Source organism: Mus caroli, unplaced genomic scaffold (genome assembly GCF_978045245.1).
Source record: "Mus caroli unplaced genomic scaffold, Mus_caroli_1 scaffold_16, whole genome shotgun sequence".
Taxonomy (NCBI): domain Eukaryota; kingdom Metazoa; phylum Chordata; class Mammalia; order Rodentia; family Muridae; genus Mus; species Mus caroli.
In genome coordinates, this window is record NW_028227271.1 from 56,843,123 (window position 1) to 56,864,183 (window position 21,061).

General features: G+C 34.1%; 1 protein-coding gene across 3 annotated transcripts in view; it reads left to right on the plus strand.

Moving 5' to 3' along the window:
* Window positions 1-21,061, plus strand: part of Csmd3 (CUB and Sushi multiple domains 3) — a 1,262,970-nt gene that overhangs the window by 1,195,859 nt on the left and 46,050 nt on the right. For all 3 annotated transcript variants that reach the window (XM_029469819.2, XM_021183659.3, XM_029469820.2), the window contains 5 exons: window positions 666-839; window positions 1,928-2,113; window positions 9,488-9,661; window positions 12,000-12,182; window positions 16,890-17,066. In XM_029469819.2, coding sequence (XP_029325679.1) covers window positions 666-839; window positions 1,928-2,113; window positions 9,488-9,661; window positions 12,000-12,182; window positions 16,890-17,066 — 894 coding nt within the window. The remainder of the gene's footprint in view (window positions 1-665; window positions 840-1,927; window positions 2,114-9,487; window positions 9,662-11,999; window positions 12,183-16,889; window positions 17,067-21,061) is intronic.

A 21,061-nucleotide genomic window follows, 5' to 3' on the forward strand; every position in this document is an offset into this window, starting at 1 on the left:
ATTCCCAAATGTTACTACACTCCTAGTGCCTACTCCCAGAATTTTATTACATTCCCCTGCCCTCTTCCCCCCCGCCCCCCTCTATGGAATCCCCCTTCCCTGGGACATCACATCTCTACAGGATTAGGTGCATCCTTTCTGAGGCCAGAAAAGATAGTCCTCTGCTATATGGGGGCGGGGGTGGGGGGCGCAGACCAGACCATGTATGCTCTTTAGTTGATGGGTTAGTCTCTGGGAGCTCCCAGCAGTCCAGGGTAGTTGATACTGTTGATCTTCCTATGGAGTTACAATCTTCTTCAGCTCCTTCAACCCCTCCCCTAACTCTTTCTTAGACGTCTGCATGACCTCAGTCCAATGCTTGGGTGTGAGTATCTACTTCTGTCTCAGTTAACTGCTGGGAGAGCCTCTCAGAGGACAGCCATGCTAGGTTCCGATCCGCAAGCACAGCACAGTATCAGTAACATTGTCAGAGAAAACACACATTAGCTTAAATGGTTTTTGCTTTTTAATATATTATTTTACTGATTTTTAAAAATCTTTGTTAGTGAAAAGTACTTTGTGTATATCCACATATCAAGTTGTTTTTCTACTTTGAATTGACTAAAGATAATTGTTATGTGATAATTAATATTCTTTGTTGGTTTCTCCTTTCACCAATGATTTAGCTGTTAGCTGCGGTCACCCTGGTAGTCCAATTTATGGAAGAACAAGTGGAAATGGGTTCAACTTTAATGATGTGGTAACATTCTCTTGCAATATTGGGTATCTTATGCAAGGACCAACAAAGGCACAGTGTCAGGCCAACAGGCAGTGGAGCCATCCTCCACCAGTGTGCAAAGGTAACCAGATCACTATAATACAACAGGGGTTACGGCAGCAATATGTCTGTAAAGGCGTAGGTGATAAATACGAAGAGCTTGGGCAGAAGAGTAGGAAATTACTAATTAATAAAATAAAAGGCATAATAGTGGTGGGATCTCATTCAATGTTTTCAAATGTTATTTTTCTCAATTTTATTTTTATTCAATTCGAACTGTAATTGCATCATTTCTGCTCTGCACTCCCCTTGCTCCAGAACTTTTCATACTGTTCCATGTCCTCTCTCCACTCTCAATTTTGGAATTTTTTTTTCTTTTGTACACATATGTAAACACACCTGGCAGAATCTGTTTATGGTGTTTGTGTATATGTGGCTTACTAATCTATCATTCTGCATTGCTTAATAAATTAGGGGGCTCATCAATGACCTCACTCAGTAGCTATTAGTTGCCCATAGTTCTTTGTCTACATGTGAGACTTGTGAAGTGTCACCCCTCTCACATTAGCATGTCTAAAATTATAAGGCTTTCTTTCTGCCTGATATTAGGTCACAGCTATTTTGGAGAACATATATATATATATATATATATATAGTTCTTAGGATAGATTTCAATTGCATTTCTATTTATGATTGCTGAGGTGTGTTTTTGATATTTATTTCTTTGTACTTTTACAAAATATCCCTGGATTACAATGCTGTTTGTATACGTTCTTTTCATTGTTTGCCTAATAATTACAGATTAAAGAGAATTCTTTAGTAATTTCTTAATTTTCAATTTAATATGATAAATTTCATTTTTCTAAAAGTAACAATTTTCTCCAAAATTTTAATGTGGTTAACAAAAATAACTCAAGTGGGATCTTTATTCAATCTATATTTAGCACAATTTTTAGGAATTATTATGATCTCCAAAAATTAATTTATTTGTGTGTTTCCATCTACACAGATATCAGACTATTACGCCAAAAGTTCTGGAATTTCTGGAGTATTTGGTTTATTTGACTAAATTCACTTCTGAAATGAAGTTTTTTTAAAAAAATTCAAAGATTTATACTTAGGTAATTTATATTATTCCTAAAGTACCTTTTATCTTTTTCTTTTCTTTAGTGGTGAACTGTTCCGATCCTGGAATTCCAGCCAATTCCAAAAGAGAAAGCAAAATAGAGCATGGAAATTTTACCTACGGCACTGTGGTATTCTATGACTGCAACCCAGGGTATTTTTTATTTGGCTCTTCAGTTTTGATATGTCAGCCAAATGGACAATGGGACAAACCTTTACCAGAATGTATCAGTAAGTAGATAATATGAATTGTTCCTATAAAAATATGTCATGGAAACAACATTCATGTTTATTGCCATATCTCAAACTACACACAGGAAGAAATTACCTTGACTTAATTGATTAGTTTCAAGATCACATATTCACATATTTTGCAAATTCATTGACTAATTGTTTTTCAATAATATCACTTTACTTTTTAAAATGTAAAAATTCTTCTATTATAATTATAATACTATGACTATTCCTAGAGATGATGGGATAGACATCTACTTCTCCCAAATAGAGAATCCACAAATCATGGCAACAACCCATGGGGTTATGTACAAGAAGTTGAATGAAAGGTTAAAGCAAGAATGTCTAATAGACAGGTGGTTCACTATAAGTCCACCATGTGTGTCAGTTCAAGAAAGCTAAAAACCCAGAGTGTACTGCACAACTTACTTAAGCTTGGACAATTATAGGCTGTCACTTTTAGGCAGGTTAGATGGTAGGAGCCTTTTATAGTTCTCTGCCTCTTTCCGTTGCTTGGCGGATGTGAACCTCTTTTATCTCTTTGACAGAGTCTCCTGGCAGTCTTTAACTGCTCATATTTACTCGGAAAGAGGGAGGTGTATAGAATCTGATCACTTTCATTTTTTGATTCCTCAGCAAAAGGAACTTCAATGATAAATAAAATGTGACTCAATAAGTTTCACTCCAAGATGTAGGTTTTAATTTAACACAAGAAATATTAATATGCCATAATATCATTCTTTGGGTATGGATGAAGGCAACAGATAATGAGACACAAGTACGACAGTAATTTTTTAAAATGATATTATTGTTTTAGAGGCAAAATTATTTATGTTTTGTATCAACTTTAAACTATTGTTTGATATACCTTATTGTTGATGTGAACAACTATTGTTTCTTCAGAAAATGTGATTTAAAGAGCTCCATTTCTTTTTTTTAAATGTTACATTCTTTCCTTTTTTTCAATTTACTTGTTTGTTTATTGTAAACTCTACATTTTATACCCTCCACCCCCTATCCACCCTCCTACTGCTCCACATCCCATATTTCCTCCCCACTCCTCTGTCTCCACAGGGATGTCCCTATCCCCAACACCACCTGATCTCTAAATTTCCTGGGGCCTCCAGTCTTTTTAGCATAAAGTGCACCTCTCCTGTATGTGTGTTGGTGGCCTCATATCAGCTGCTGTATGCTGCCTCTTTTGTGGTTCAGGGTTTGAGAGATCTCAGGGGTACAGATTAATTGTGACTGCTGATCCACCTATAGCTTCTCCTCCTCAGCTTCTTTCAATCTTTCCCTAATTCAACAACAGGGGTCAGCTGCTTCTGTCCTTTGTTTGGGTGCAAGTATCTGCATCTGACTCTCAGCTGCTCTCAAGTCCCTTCATTCCTCCATACTTGTGATTGCTTTCGTCTCTCTTCCAAGTGGGACTGGGGCATCCTCACTTGGGCCCTTCAGCTTGTTGAACATTTGGAGTTGTGTGGACTGTATCTTGGGTATTCTATACATTTTTTCTGGCTAATATCCACTTATTAGTGAGTAGATATCATGCATGTCCTGTTCAGTCTGAGTTACCTCACTCAGGATGATATTTTCTAGTTCTATCCATTTGCCTGCAAAACTCAGGGTGTCCTCATTCTCAAAATCTGAGTAGTATTCCATTGTGTAAATAAACCACATTTTTGTATTCATTCTTCTGTCATATGTATCTAGGTTGTTTCCAGGTTCTGGCTATCACAAAATAAGGCTGCTATAGTCCAACACGGGCCCATTTGGCATGGTGAGGCATCTTTTGAGTATATTCCCAAAAGTGGTATTGCTGGGTATTCAGGTAGATCTATTTCCAATTTTTTGAGGAACCTCCAGATTGATTTCCAGAGTGGCTGTGCCACTTTGCAATCACACCAAAAATGGAAGAGTGTTCCTATTTTACCACATCCTCTCTAACATGTGTTGTTTCCTGAAGTTTTGATCTTAGCCATTCTGATTGATCTAAGGTAGAATCTCAGGGTCGTTCTGATTTGCATTTCTCTGATCATTAAGGACTTTAAACATTTCTTTAAGTGCTTCTCAGCAATTTGAGATTCCTCAGTTGTGAAATCTTGGTTTAATTCTATACTACATTTTTTAATTGCATTGTTTGTTTGTTTGTTTCTTTGGTTATTAACTTCTTGAGTTCTTTCTATATTTTGGATATTAGCCCTCTATCAGATGTGAGATTAGTGAAGATATTTTTCCCCAATCTGTAGGTTGTTGATTTGTCTTATTGACTATGTTCTTTGCCTTACAGAAGCTTTCCAGTTTCATGAGTTCCCATTTATTACTTCTTGATCTTAGAGCATGAACAATTGGAGTTTTGTTTAGAAAATTTCCCCCAGTGCCAATGAGTTCAAGGTTCTTTCCCACTTTCTCTACTATTAGATTCAATGTATCTGCTTTTATGTTGAGGTCCTTGATCCACTTGGACTTGAGCTTTGTGCAAGGTGACAAATATGGGTCTATTTTCATTCTTCTGCATATAGACAGCACCATTTATTGAAGATGCTTTCTTTTATCCACTGTATATTTTTGGTGTCTTTGTCAAAGATCAAGAGATGGTAAGTGTGTGGTTTTATTTCTGGGTCTTCAGTTCTATTCTATTGGTCAACTTGTCTGTCTCTGTACCAATGCAAAAATCACTATTGCAGTGTAGTAAAGCTTGAGGTCAGGGATCATGATTCCCCCAGCTGTTCTTTTATTTTTAAGAATTGTTTTCAGTATTGTGGCTTTTTTTTGTTTGTTTTGTTTTGTTTTTTTTTTGTTTTTTTTTTGTTTTTGTTTTTTTTTTGCCTTTCAGGATGAATTTGAGAATTGCTCTTTCCATGTCTTTGAAGAATTGTGTTGGGATTTTAATGGGGATCGAATTGAATCTGTAGATTGCCTTTGGTAGGGTGGTCACTTTTACTATGTTAATTCTACTAATCCATGAGCATGGTCGATCTCTCCATTTTCGAGATCTTCTTCAATTTCTTTCTTGAGAGACTTGAAATTATTGTCATACATGTCTTTCACTTGTTTGATTAGAGTTACCACAAGATATTTTATATTATTTGGGGCTATTGTAAAGGAAGTTGTTTCCCTAATTTCTTTCTCAGCCTGTTTATCATTTGTGTAAAGAAGGCTACTTTTTTATTTGAGTTAATTTTATATCTGGCAACTTTGCTGAAGTTATTTATCAGCTGGAGAAGTTCTCTGGTAGAATTTTTGGGGTCGCTTATGTTTACTATCATATCATCTCGAAATAGTGATACCTTTTTTTTTTTATTCTTGCCAATTTGTATTCCCTTGATACATTTTTATTGTCTTGTTTTCATGAACACTTTGAGTACTATATTGAATAGATATGGGGAGAGTGAGCTTCCTTGTCTTGTCCATGATTTCAATGGGATTGCTTCAAATATGTCTCCATCTAATTTGATATTGGCTGTTGGTTTGCAGTAAATTGCTTTTATTATGTTTTGGTATGGGCCTTGAATTCCCGATCTCTCCAATACTTTTAACATGAAGGGGTGTTGGTTTTTGTCAAATGCTTTTTCAGCATCTAAGGAGATGATTAGGTAATTTGTGTGTGTGTGTGTGTGTGTGTGTGTGTTTCTATAGTGGATTAAGTTAATGGATTTCCATACATTAAAACAACCTTGCATCCCTGGGATGAAGTCTAATTGATTGGAATTAATGATGGTTTTGATGTGTTCTTGGATTTGATTTGCAAGAGTTTTATTGAGTTTTTTTTGCATCAATGTTTATAAACGAGACTAGTCTGAAGTTCTCTTTTTAGGTTGGGTACTTATGTGGTTTAGTTATCAGAGTAATTGTGGCTTCATACAACAGGTTAGGTAGTGTTTCTTCTCTTTATATTTTATGGAATCGTTTGAGGAAAATTGGCATTAAGTCTTCTTTGAAGGTCTGGAAGAATTCTGCCCTAAATCCATCTGGCCCTGGGCTTTTTTTGGTTGGGATGTTTATAATGATTTCTATTTCCTTGTGAGATATCGGCCTCTTTAGGTAGTTTACCTGCTCTTGATTTAACTTTAGTATGTGGCATCTGTATAGAAAACCATCCATTTCATCTAGATTTTCCACTTTTGTTGAGTATAGGCTTTTATAGTAGGATATGGTGATTTTCTTTTTAATTTCCTTGCTTTCTGTTGTCTCCCTTTTCATTTTTGATTTTCTTAATTTGTATACTGCCTCTCAGCGCTTTAGTTAGGTTGGCTAGGAGTTTATCTATCTTGTTTTCAAAGAACCAGCTTCTGATTTTGTTGATCCTTATATTGTTTTCTTTGTTTTTATTTGGTTGATTTTGGCCCTGTGTTTGACTATTTCTCCCTTCTAATCCTCTTTGGTGAGTTTGCTTCCTTTTGTTCTAGAGCTCTCAGGTGTGCTGTTAAATTGTGAGTGTAAGATCTCTCCAGTTTCTTTACCAGGGCACTTAGTGCTATGAACTTTTCTCTTAGTACTGCTTTCATTGTGTCCCACAATTTTGTGTATGATGTGCCAAATTTTTTGTTAAATTCCAGGAAGTCTTCAATTTCTATCTATATTTCTTCTCTGACCAACTTATTATTGAGTAAAGAGTTGTATAGTTTTCATGTGTATTTGGGCTTTCTATAGTTTTTGCTGTTTTTGAAGACTACCCTCAGGCTATGATGATCTGATAAGATGCATGGTATTATTTCAGCCTTTTTGTACTGCTTGAGGGTTGTTTTATGACCAATTATATGGTTGATTTTGGAGTAGGTACTGTGAGCTGCTGAGTAGAAGGTGTATTCTTTTGTTTTAGGGTGAAATGTTCTGTAGATATCTGTTAAATCCATTTGGTTTATAACCTCTCTTAGTTTCATTGTGTCTCTGTTTAGTTTCTGTTTCAATGATTGGTCCAATAGTGACAGTGGGGTGTTGAAATCTCCCACTATTATTTTGTGGGGTTCAGTGTGTGTTTTAAGCTTTAGTAATGTTTCTTTTATGAATTTAGGTGTGCTTGCATTTCGGGCATAGATGTTCAGAGCTGAGACTTTTTCTTGGTGAATTTTCCCCTTGATGAAGTGTTCTTCTTCATCACGCTTGATAACTTTTGGTTGAAAGTTTGTTATTAGATATTGGGATGGAAACTTATGCTTGTTTCCTGAGATCATTTGCTTGGAAGACCTTTTTCCATTCTTTTACTCTGAGATAGTGTCTGTCTTTGTTATTGAGGTGTGTTTCTTGTATGCAGCAAAATTCTGGATCTTGTTTGAGTATCCAGTCTGTTAGCTTATGTCTTTTATAGGTGAGTTGAGAGATATTAAAGAGAGGTGACTGTTGGTTTCTGATATGTTTGTATTTGTAGGTGGCTTTATGTGCTTGTGGCTCTCTGTTTTGACTTTGTTGTGAGATGCATAATAAGGAGCACCATTTCTTAAAACTTGTAGATATTATATTAGAATTTATAACAAATTATGTATACATACATTGTGTGTGGCTCTGTGTGTATAATCCACCTTTGCATTAAAATAATTTAATGTGTTGGGAGAGATCACACTATTGGGTAAAAAAGTCTTTTGGCAATGATCTTAAGTTCGAGTATTAGAATTTAATGTATAAAAAGTCAGATGTTGTAGATGTGTTCCATGAACTCCTACAGTGAAATAGAAGAAACAGACCGTAAAATGAGCCAGAATTTCACAGAAAATCTTTCCTTAGCAAGGTCACAGCATAGCAGAAACAATAGAGACTTTGACTCTAAGCAATTAGGTAGAAGGAAGGAAGGAAGGAAGGAAGGAACTCATTTTAAACAGAATGTCTTCTGACTTTTACAGTAGTGCTAGAACACACACACACACACACACACACACACAATTTAAGAGTTATAAGTAAAAAGGTTTGAAGCTAGAAGTGGACATAATTCTGATTCAGACAATTGACAAGTCTCAAATTTACTTCATAGGATATAGAAAATTTTTATAAAGTATTAAAAATAATTCAGTAACTTTTGGTTTTAATAATAATAAAGTTATTTTATATCCATGTTTTATTAATAGGTGTTTATTTTGTGTTTATGAATAAAGTTTTAATGAAAAGTGTGGCAACAAAAGTCCACTATTAGAGAAACAAAGATTTCACATGTTCATAAAATATCTGATTCCATGTAACTGATTTGACTATGGAATAAAATTTATTTTACTTCTATTAGTAGACTAATTCAATGATTGGAATAATATACTTACAAGAGTTTTATAACTATATCATTCATAATAAAATACCTGTTTTTTTTTGTAGAACATAAAAACTTTAAATCTTTAGGTTTATTTTAATTTTTATTAGTCATAGGCCTTTGACTTTATTTATTAATATGTGTCCTTGAGAAAGTTTGCTAAATATCAAAGTCATCTTTGAAATTCATGTCTCATATTGCACATTTTATTTGTTTATAAATAGATAGCTTTGAACTTTCTATATGATTAATTTAATAGTGAACATACACTAATTTTGAAAGTTTCTGCAATATTTGTATTTTTGATTTTTCTATGCATAGAAACATTTTGAGGGTAAAGAAGTACCTGAATCTTTTCTTTGTTTAACATCTAGAATGAATTGGTCCCTTTCTTGGAAGTATGTTGTGAATCACAAAACTTTTCTCTATCTCTTTAGACTCAAAATTCTTCCCTTTTAATTTTGGTAGAGTCCAACTTTTAATCAAATTGAGCTTCCTTATGTTTTCATTTAGTTGACCTACCTCAGTCTTCTAAATAACTTTTATATCCTCCTCCAGTTATATACGTATTTAAACCAACTGTTCAAAGACATGACTGAATATGGGTATATTCAGTAGTAACATACTTTGTTAGTGTAAAACAAACATGGTTGTACATATTTATCTTACACATTCCTATTAAACTCATCCTTCAGATCAATGACCCAACTCTATAATTCCCATAATTAAGACATTCATTTTATGTTTAAGATGCTAAATTTTATAAAGTAGCTATATATATTTTCTAGAGTCTTTAATATCAAGAATGTGTTCATTTTAGTAATATTTAAATTAACCTTTGACATTGCAACCTAATCTGCCATCTACAAAGTTTCTGGTTGAGTACTGAACATTTTTACATAATGAAAAAGTAAATAAAATATCAGAATAATTTAAATAAATTTATGATTTTGTGTCATTTTTCAGATATTCAGATATTTCAGATATTCAGACTTTGGTCACATGTGGTTTTCAGAGTACTGCCTGGAAAATGCTTTGACATGCCAGAATAGAAAATTTACTTTTTTTTTGTAAACATGATTCAAGTTGTTCGATAGGAGATATAAAAAAATTTTATATTCAAAAATTATGTATTGTAGTGATTGACTGTGGACACCCTGGCATTCCTCCTAATGCAGTCCTGTCTGGAGAGAAGTATACTTTTGGGTCAACAGTTCACTATTCCTGCACAGGAAAGCGTTCTCTTCTAGGCCAGGCATCCAGGACTTGCCAGTTAAATGGACATTGGAGTGGATCTCAACCTCATTGTTCAGGTACCAGTGGAGTGGAAGTTTGTATCAATGGTTCTCAATTTCCTGATGTAATGACCAATTAACCTAGTTTCTCATTTTGTGGTCACCCCCAGCCATAAAATTATTTTTGTTGCTAATTCCTAACTGTAATTGTGTTACTGTTATGAATTGTAAGATAAATATTTTATATGGAGAATAGCTAGTAAGTGACCTCTACCAAAGGGTCATTCGTCTTTGCAAAGGGGTCATGAGCCACAGGTTGAGAAACATGGTTCTATATGCTAATTCTCAGGTGTGTGTTTTGGATTGTGCTTGTGCCCTATGTAAAAAACTAAGTGATTTCAGGATATGTTTCAGTATGCATTCATAATGACTATATAGATATTCTATTTGAATACATATCAAGTTTGAAAAGATATAGGAGGAATGTTTATCAGAATTCATTTCTCTTTTATTTCTTTGTTTGTATTTTTTATTAGATATTTTCTTCATTTACATTTCAAATGCTATCTCCTTTCCTAGTTTCCTTTCTGAAAGTCCCCTATACCATCTCCCCACCCTTCTCTTTATTTCTAAGGAAGGCTTACTTAGTGGTGACTTAAAAACTAATTCTAAATACTTTAAATTGAAATGACCTAAAAAGTCTTATGATAGCTATTTATCAGTATCAAACTTTTTTATTATTAATATATTTATTCATTATAATTATAGCAGTTGTCTTTAAATTAATGAGTATAAAGTGTAGGTGTTATTAATAACCAATTGATAGAGTATTTACAATGATGTGCAACCTATTTTTTCTTTAGAAATTTTATAAAATTTTTAAATATAGAGTAGATCTCTGATCAGTACTATTTCTGTTCATCGGTTATCTAGATATATGCTTTTTCTACAATTCTCTAAATTTACATAATAACCAATCCTTTTAACATAATTTAATTTGTGAGGATTATATAGATAATTTCAGGAATAATTTTACATTGTTTTCTCTTTAAAATTGAAAAAGGTGAAGCGATTGAGTTTAAATCTTCTAAATCATGGTAGTGATTGTTTGGGGCTTCAAATTTAACCTACAAATTTGCGTAATCTAAAACTTTCTTCCATAATAGTTAGTCTTTTCTTTAACTTACTCATAAGTAAATTTCTAGAAGACCAACCATGCAAACATCCTACTTCCTTTTATACAGTATATTAAATAGCTAGTGTTGAAGTGAAGAATAAACTGCTGCATACGTTAAATAGTAAATGCATGTAGTAATTAGCATTACATCATAGGTTTAAAAAACAGAAGTTTATAGAAAGACTCCACATAGAACATGTATGAAAGTACATCTAGAAATTGTTTTAAGAGTCATCACAGTCAACTAATCTCTCTCTCTCTCTCTCTCTCTCTCTCTCTCTCTCTCTCTCTCTCTCTCTGCATGTGTGTGTGTATGTGTGGGCTTGTGTGTGTTTGTATTATGACTATGTATACTATAATTGGAAATACTGATGTAGTGTAGAGAGTGAGAAAGAACTAATACAGAAAGCAAAAAACAAGAACCTTGTGATGACAGGATAACAGTGATGAGGGAAATCCTATTTAAAATTGATTCCCAGGTTTTAATTCAAGGTTGTTTACAATCTATTTCTATGTTTTCATAGAGGAAAAGAATCAGTTAGTTGATATCTCTTTGCTGAAAGCCATTGCAAGAGGAAATTTAAAAGGGGTGAAATGTAATTCATAGGAATAATTCTATTATGTTGTTTACATCGTCCTAGCTCACAGCAGTTCCAGAAGTGCTAAAAGATTATTACTTATAAGATGACTCAGAGAATGAATTGTGTAATCATTGAATCTGATTTTTAAAATTTTATATAAATACATTTTCCATTGAGTATATATGTTTTCATTTATACATTTTTCCATTTTATTTTTAACTATATTGTAGAAATAATAATGAAATATCAGTAACTCTTCAATTATGTCTACAAATTTTTTTGTTGTTTTGGTTTTGGTTTTTGGAGACAGGGTTTACTGTGTAGCCCTGGCTGTCCTGGAACTCACTCTGTAGACCAGGCTGGCCTCAAACTCAGAAATCCCCCTGTCTCTGCCTCCCAAGTGCTGGGATTAAAGGCATGTACCACCACTGCCCGGCTATAAATCTTAAATGATGAAAATAACAAAATAGTTAGAAAGGATTATTTTATTTGTGCTCTTTCTTCATATGATTATAGTCAGATGGGAAATATGAGATACATTTCTATTCAGTCAAATTATGTGAAAATAGCATGTATATAACAAATTGACCATTGACCAAAATATTGAGCATTATAAATGCATATCATATTAAATTAATTTGAACGTTTTTGCATACAGGTGATACTACTGGTACATGTGGGGATCCAGGTACACCTGGTCATGGCTCCAGACAGGAAAGTGATTTCAGAACTAAAAGCACTGTACGCTTTGCCTGTGATACTGGATACATTCTTTATGGCTCAGAAGAAAGAACATGTTTATCCAATGGCAGTTGGACTGGGAGACAGCCAGAGTGCAAAGGTAATCTCCAGTCAGAGTTGAATATACTGAGAGCACATACAATACTTCAGTCTGATTATTATCTGCATTGGAGGGGAATAACGACTGGACTGTAAAAAAATTAATGATAATAATAATAATAAACATATCTGAATGTGTCAATGAGGCTATTTCCTGTGACAATAGTAGATCATGAAAGCTCTGATCTCTGCGGTTGTATTATGAAGCCACTAATAAAAATTTGAGTAGACTGTTGAGAGGTGGCAGAATTATACAAATGAGCCTAGTTCTAAGATGTAGGTATGCAGGTGCATAAACCTAAAGTGGGAATATTGGCTCTCCTCCTCCTCTCTCCCTCCTTGTCACCTACAAGGAAATATCTTTGCTCTGCCTGTCCCACTCACCACGAAGGTAGTATCATTTATCACAGTTATCTAATAATGGAATCATCTGGCATTATCCTAAAACCACTAGCCCTGCAAGCCAAAGCAAATCCTTCCTACTTTAAGTTGGCTATGTCAGGTACTTTCACAGAAATAAGGGCTGAGCGTTATAATTTGATGTCTATTCAAATTCACACGGATAATAGTAAAATTATTATGTTTTAGATCCCCATTCTAAATATATCAATATTTTATTGACACTTCTCTGTAAGAGAAATATGGGAAATAATAATTCCATTGAAACCTCTTTTATCATTAATTTAAAACCAATAATAAAATTGCAAACATTTTGACTGAAAAAATACAGCCAGAAACTTCTTTTGACCATATTTATTTGTGATATAGACAGTAGAAAAAGAAAACTTCTCACATTAACCTTCTATCATTATATTTTATCTTCCAAGATTGTATGTAAGGAATAGAAATACTTAAATCAAGTTAACATTTATAGAATACAACTTTTGTTACTAGGATTGATAATGTGCAATACTCCAAATCAATATTAATGCAGTTTAAGATTATGTAAACACTAAGATGTACTTAAAGATTCCCCTTGAGAAATATCTTATTTTTGTCATTGCTTTGTATTGAAATCACAATTTACAAATGTTGCTTAAAAGACTTATTTGATGATGCACCAAACACTGATTTACAAACAGGAAATTGGCTCCAATAGAATGCTCTTCTGGTGCTGACAGTTTTGTAGAATGTTTTGATAATACTTACGATTAGTATTTATGGCCTAGTAAAAATAGTTATTGTCATTAGCTTGACTGATTCTAACAATCTTTAGAAAGGTAACAACTCACATTATCTACAGAGTGCAGATAAAGAGTGCAATAGCTGAATATAATACAGAAAATAGATCTCCAGCTTTTGAAGAGTCTTAAGTTGTCTTCCACGAGCTTATTAATTGTAGTGACAGTTAAGGTACTACCAAAATGCATAATTCTTCATGAATAATGTAAACTATTATTTTTTCTGTGAAGCAAAATATTGTATAGATATATCAAAGACTTATATTAATATTGTTTTCTTGAATAGATACATGGATAACATATATTAATTAGAATTTCTATAAAAATTATTAATTTAAATTACCAAAAATACTTAGTAGATTAAAAATAATATGAAAAAACATTTGATATTTTTTACAGTTATATTTGAGAGTGATATGACAAAATATTTACATATTTATTATATCTATCATCTGATATATTACTTTACTTATGAGGATTATTTTACTAAATTGAGTGATGTTATTAAAGAAGTGATACAAAATGATATTTTGTAATTTTTACCTACCAGAAGTTGAAAAAATATCTTAAATTGAAGTTGAAAAAATAATACAAAAGCATTATTTATTCTTAATATATATTTTAACTAAAATAGAATTACATTATTTTTTCATTTATTTGACTTCCTCCAGCTCTTTGCAGACACTCTCACTCCAACTCCACTGAAGTACCTACCTCTCAAACTGATAAGCTTTTTTTCTTTAACTATTTCACCACAAATGTTCAAGTACATATGTGTATATATGCATAAGTGTGCATAAATATAAGTATAAAGGCAACCAGTTTAGTCAGTTTCTATTGTTGATGTGTATATGGTTTCAGAACTGACCATATTGTGTTGGATAACCAGTAAGGGTCTCATCCCTAGTACAGGTTAGTTCTCCCTCTCCCAGCAGTCATTAGTTGCCTATAGTTCTTTCTTAGGGGTGGAACTCTGTGAGACTCCCCTGCCACTTAGCTTTCATATTAACATGTCTATTGATATTGTCATTGTTCTGGCCTTATTTATGTGACTATTTTCATGAGAAAAATTTATTACAGCTGGATTTCTGGTATTCTGCTCTTAGAGTTTTTCCATCACAATTTTGGTGATGGTCCTTGAGCTGTAGATGAACTGTGATGTGTTGGTGTTGGCTTTCTGATGTTCAGCTGGTCTCTCCATTGTGTCCATTTGTGATTTTCTGTAATGTTATCTAATTGTTGTAACAAACAAGCTTTGCTAATGAAGAATGGTAGCCACACTTATCTGAGGATATAAGGATAAGATGTAGACTCTGGTAGAGAAGATATGGGAAATTGGTCCATGACCTCATTAAATTGTTTTATAATGTTCATGAACTCACAAGCCTCAGGACATTGTCCATATTTCTAGCACCAGATATTATTTACTTCCTGATGGAAGCCTTAGCTCCAGTAAGAAAGCTGTTAGTTACCACCAAGATGTGAGTACTACATATTATACTTTTGTACATTACCTGGCAAAATGCATGAACTGATTAAAATATTGAAATCTAGTCATTGTTGTGCTATGAGAAAATGAACATTATTTGAACATTCATCCTGGTCCTCAGCCTCTTCCCTTCATTCTGATATCTTATCAATGATGTTATATAAGCCTTACAAGTAGGTTTTCCATTGTCTGTTGTACATATGTCAATGGGGGCTTGGAATCCCACAATAATTTATTCTCTGCAGTATGATCAGTTATGCTGTCTATAGAAGTCTGGCTCTACCTCTTGTAAGAAAAACGTTTTTTTTTTTTTTTTTTTTTTTGTTGATAAGTGATAACTACACTTATGTGTGGTTATAAGGCTAAGCAGCAGTTAGAAATTATACTGCTTTAGTGAAATGGTTCTCTTTATAGGTCCATGGCCTCACCAACCACAGTAATAGGGTAGGTTTACAACAACAATTATGAATTTCCTCTTACAGAGTTGGCCTTAAGTCCAATTAGATGGCAGTGGGTTGCCCATAGGATGGATATTGTGCTGATTCACCTTTCAGTGTATCTTGTCATTCTAGTTATTGATTTTTTTGTTTTCCTTGACAACTTGCATAGCTTTTTCTGCTACTATACGAGGGAGTCTTTGGGTAGGAGACTTCTGGGGCTTTTCCAGCTGGCTTCCTTTATGTTACATGTTCACAGCAGGTATTATCTTCAGCAATTTGTTCTTACCCTCAATTCCTGGGAGGAAAACAAGATCATTAGCAATGGCATATATTGATTGGGGTCTTTTGAAACCCTCTGACCAACAATCCAAAAGGAGATTTGCTATGCCTGGCACTGGGAATTTTGTTTACATAATTGATGGCTCTTGGGGGAACATTATCATCGCAAATCATTCATATCAATCATATATATACATATATATTTCGATTTTAAATAAACACATAGTTTCTGGTGTTTCTTTCAAACATCACACCTTGGTCATTCTCCCTCTGTTTTATCCTCTCTAGGTAAATCTCCACTTCAACACATTCCATTTCCACTTTATAGCATCTGTAAAGTACTATTCTCTTTAAGAACTCCCCCAGTATTATGTTTTCTGGTGAAATATCATGTGATGTAGTCAGATCTAGAGATTTTGAGGGTATGATTTACAAGTAAGCCAGGACCTCTAGTGTTTGGCATCCTGAGGCAAGGCTGAGTCATCTCATGCTATATAATATTTTCTAGTTCCAAAGATTTATCTGTAAGGGTCATATGTTTTACTTCTCTACTCTGAATATTATTCCATTATGAACATATACCAAATTTTCATTATCCACTCATCAGTTGAATGACATTTAGTGTTTTCATGTTCTAGTTTTTTGTAAATAAAGTAGCAAATGAAGTATCTCTGGAATAGGATCTTAAGTCCTTTAGGCTTATTCTGAGGAGTGTTATAGCTGAGTCATGTAGTGCATATATTTTTTTTATCACCTCTTTACATTTTAAAGCTATTACAACATGTGATTCTTTATTGGACACTTAATTATTAGAGATTAATTGCTTTCTACTTACACTGATCTTTTGATGTGCTCATTTGCCTAAACAGAAATTGTAACACTGCAAATTTTATATATTTTATACAAGAGATACATGATTATATACAATATTTAATTTTATGTGTAAGAATAAAGATGTTTTGTAATGAAGAATTACAAACATAATAGATTCTTATTATTTATGAATTGGTTATTAGGCAAAAGAAATTTTTCTTGATGTTTGGAGAAAACTCTTTTTAAACAATTCCTTTACAACAGGCATAATAAAAATTCTAACACTGCTAACAACTTAAAAATATTATTTCGATTTGAAATATAGTAACTAAGCCAGAAAAATCAAGACAGATTCATCTTGAGATTCAACTACTTATCAAGGTATTTCACTGCTAAGTTTGGAGAAGTTTAGTATTTGATAAAGAGAACAGGAGTCATTGAGACTTGGCAGAAGGATTTTTATTTGCATTACTTTTAAACGTACTCCTTAACTTTTTGTTTCATAGCTGTGCAATGTGGTAATCCAGGAACAACAGCAAATGGAAAAGTCTTTCGAATTGATGGTACAACATTTTCCAGTTCTGTCATCTATTCTTGCCTGGAAGGCTATATCCTTTCAGGACCCTCTGTTAGACAATGCACTGCCAACGGAACATGGTCTGGAAATTTGCCCAACTGTACAAGTAAGTTTTTCTTAATATTCAAAATTCTTCTAAAATGAAAATATATAAAACTGTATTAAGTTTTTTTAAAAATGTTAACTCTTTGCGATTAAAAGACTATGTATGTTTATGATTAAATTATACACTGATGATTTCAAGAATTTGTAGCCCTACCAAGGTATTATATCGACTGGATGAGGAAAGAGGAATCAATGAAAACCAGTCATATTTTATATCATTTAATACCACTTTGTGAATAATTATTTTATACCAGTTCATCAGATTACATTATAATGGTTTCAATTTTCCTTTTCCATTCTCTCTAAAACCAATATTCATTTTGGTGCTTAAAAAGCATAGTCAGGGCTATACAGAGAAACCCTGTCTTGACCCCCCCCCAAAAAAAAACCATAGTCATTATTTGTGAGAACTCACCTTGATACAGAAAGATCTTGTAGGTGTCTTCATATAGCTCAGTTGTATAGTTCTTGCCATACCCATATGAAACCTTGAGTTTATTCACAAACAATGGAAAGCCAAGATCAAATAAAGAAAGCAAGAATGAGAAAATGAAGCCAGAAAGGTAAGATAAATGGAAGCCTGAATGGAAAGATAGTGGGAGGATACACATTTAGTGAATATCATATTTTTCTAAACATTTTATTTGTTCTTCTTCATGGTTTCTCAGAAAAAGTAGGTCCATGCCCAGCAGGAGGTGAGCTATAGAATCAAATACAAAAGCATTTTTGGAGATTCCTCTATCTCATAACATTGTGTCAGAGTTTCTCTCTCTCTCTCTGTTTCTTTCTTTCTGTCTGTCTGTCTGTCTGTCTGTCTGTCTGTCTGTCTGTCTGTCTCTCTCTCTCTCTCTCTCTCTCTCTCTGTCTTTCTGTCTGTCTCTCTTTCTCTCCTATAGGTATTTTCACATATACTATGGCTTCAATTTTTGTATTTTTGGGACTCTTCAGAGTGTGAAGAAGTTTGTCTCTATGTTTATAACTGTCTCTTATGTGTTTTCTTGAGCTGACTTCCTTATGTTTGTTTGCTTTGTATTATTCCAATTTATTTGGGATTTTTTTGTTTTATTTTTATCTTATTATACTTTATTTTATTATTGTACCTTAGATGCCTGTTTTCCCCTCTAAGAAGATAATGAAAGTAGATGGATCTAGATGGGAGTAGGTGGGGAGAACTGGAATGAGTAGAGGGAGGGGAAATTATTGAAAATAACCAATTAGGATTTATGAAGTTGAAACTACAAAATACATTGTTTTATATTAATACTTTAAAGAGAAAATCATGCTGAACAATGTAACTCAACTATCAATTTTACTAAGCCTGGGAATTTGCTATAGGTTGACCATTGTATTGGCAAAATTATGGCTAATTCAGTCATAATAACTTAAGCTATGAACAGAAAAACTTTATCTCTAAGAAAGAAGCAAGGAGATTCCAGTGAAAAATAGCAAGCAGAAACTGAAGGAAAGGCCATCCAGAGACTGTCCCACCTGGGGATCCATCCCATATACAGTTACCAAACCTAGACACTATTGTGGATCCCAAGAAATGCTTGCTGACAGGAGCCTGATATATCTGTCTTCTGAGAGGCTCTGCCAGAGCCTTACATATACAGACCTGGATGCTCACAGCCAACCATTGGACTTGAGCACAGGGTCCCCATTGGAGGAGTCAGAAAAAGGGCTGAAGGTGCTGAAGAGGTTTGCAACCCCATAGCAGGGACAATATAAATCAACCAGACACCATAGAGGACCCAGGGACTAAACCACCAACCAAAGTGTATACATGGAGGGACTTATGTAGCAGAAGATGCCGGACATCAATGGGAGGAGAGGCCCTTGGTCCTGTGAAAGATCAATGCTCCAGTATAGGGGAATTCCATGACTGTGAAGCAAGGAGTGAGTGGGTGGGAGAGCAACCTCATAGAAGCAGGGGATGGCGGGATGGGATAGGGAGTTTTCAGAGGGGAAACCAGAAATGGGGATAGCATTTGAAATGTAAATAAAGAAAATATCTAATAAAATTTTTCAAAAAAAAAAAAGAAGAAAAAAGAAATTTGCACTCTAAAATTCTACAATAAAACAATGAATGAACTGACAGCATTTCAATATGGATATGTAATTGAATTAACATCCATGCTTTACATTTCTTCTTATTCATGTAAGTGACCCCTAAGTAGAGTCTTATAACTTTCTACATTGTTCTAGACTTGTATTGCATAGGTCAAAAGCAGAGAAATGGCAGCATTCGAGGACTTCCTGACTATGTAGAACTCAGTGCTACACAATAATTAGTTTATTAATTAATTATTTATTTATATTCCAAATGTTGATTCCCTTCCAGGTACCCCTTGAGAAGTTCTTCACCCTTTCCTCCTAAGAGGGTGCTCCCTTCCCTAACCTCCCCCACTTTATCCTGCTCTATTCCCCTTTCCAGGGGCATCAAGTGTTTTGGAATCACCAGACAATGAGAATGAAAGACACAAGATGCTTTAAAAGCACAATCAAAATTATTTCTAAGAAGATTTGTTATACCTAGGACAAGGAAGTCTGATGTATCACTAGGATTCATGTGACAGTACTTTACTATTATAGAAGTAATTGATAGCTATTTTGAAAGTCAATAATGCCAGTTCTGAATGTCAGCTTTCTCAAAACCTCTGGTTTTCTTCTTGTGGATTAAAGACTATATTGTATAGTCCAGTTTACACAGTTAAATAGCATATAACACGAGCAAAGGAATCTATGGATGAAATTATACGCATAAACAAAACCCAGCCTAGGGTTGGGTACTGTTTTTTTCCCAGTACCTAATGGACAGCTCTGAAATCATACATCAAAAGTAAATTATACAGACTGAGGACTTTATATGTAGAAATTTAGATGCAGTAATATATGCACACATATATGTAAAAAATTTAATAAAAAACAGCCATAAATTTGAAAGAGAACAAGGAGGTGCAGGAGGTTTTAAAGGAAGGAAGCAACATGGGGTGACATACTTATATTCCTCAAATTAAAATAATTTTTAAAAAGCAGAAAAAAATACTTATTTAAATGCAAGTTTTGATAATGTATCTGTATATTTCCATGTATGCCAGACATATGTACACCTAGTAACTGAAGCCCATACTACATACTGTGCGCATGGAGTTTTGTGAAAAAGAGTATAGATTAGCTTTCAGATCTAAAAAAAGAAATAAGAAAAACAGAAAAATATTTATTGATTTGATTTCCTTGGAAAAAATTTCCCGTATTCTCTTTCTCCATCTCTCTGACTGTCTATGTTTCCCTCTCTTTATTTCATTCCCTCCCTCCCTCCCTCCCTCCCTCCCTCCCTCCCTCTTTTATGAACTAAGATTTCCACTTATAACATGACATATACCCAGTGCCATACACCTGGGAGGTCTTATTCATCTGAGGCAGAGACAGTCCATTTAACAAATCAAGTTGACTGATAAGGATTCTAAGGCTTTTATTCCTAGCAGTCAGCAGGAAAATGACCCTTGCTGCTTCGTCTTGATCATCAACAGAGAATAATGAAACCTTTCAGAGGTTTGGGGTTTTTGTCTTGTTTTCTTCTTCTTCTTCTTCTTCTTCTTCTTCTTCTTCTTCTTCTTCTTCTTCTTCTTCTTCTTCTTCTTCTTCTTCTTCTTCTTCTTCTTCTTCTCCTCCTCCTCCCCCTCCCCCTCCCCCTCCCCCTCCCCCTCCCCTCCCCCTCCCCCTCCCCCTCCTCCTCCTCCTCCTCCTCCTCCTCCTCCTCCTCCTCCTCCTCCTCCTCCTCCTCCTCCTCCTCCTCCTCCTCCTCCTTCTTCTTCTTCTTCTTCTTCTTCTTCTTCTTCTTCTTCTTCTTCTTCTTCTTCTTCTTCTTCCAACAGATACACAGGGCTAATCTGCCAAGAAGGGAATAAATGATGAATAACCATAAAGCAGAGTGAATGGATGCTAAGATAAGATCTAATCCCTTTGAAGGAGGGGTATTAGTTCTCAGTACTTTCA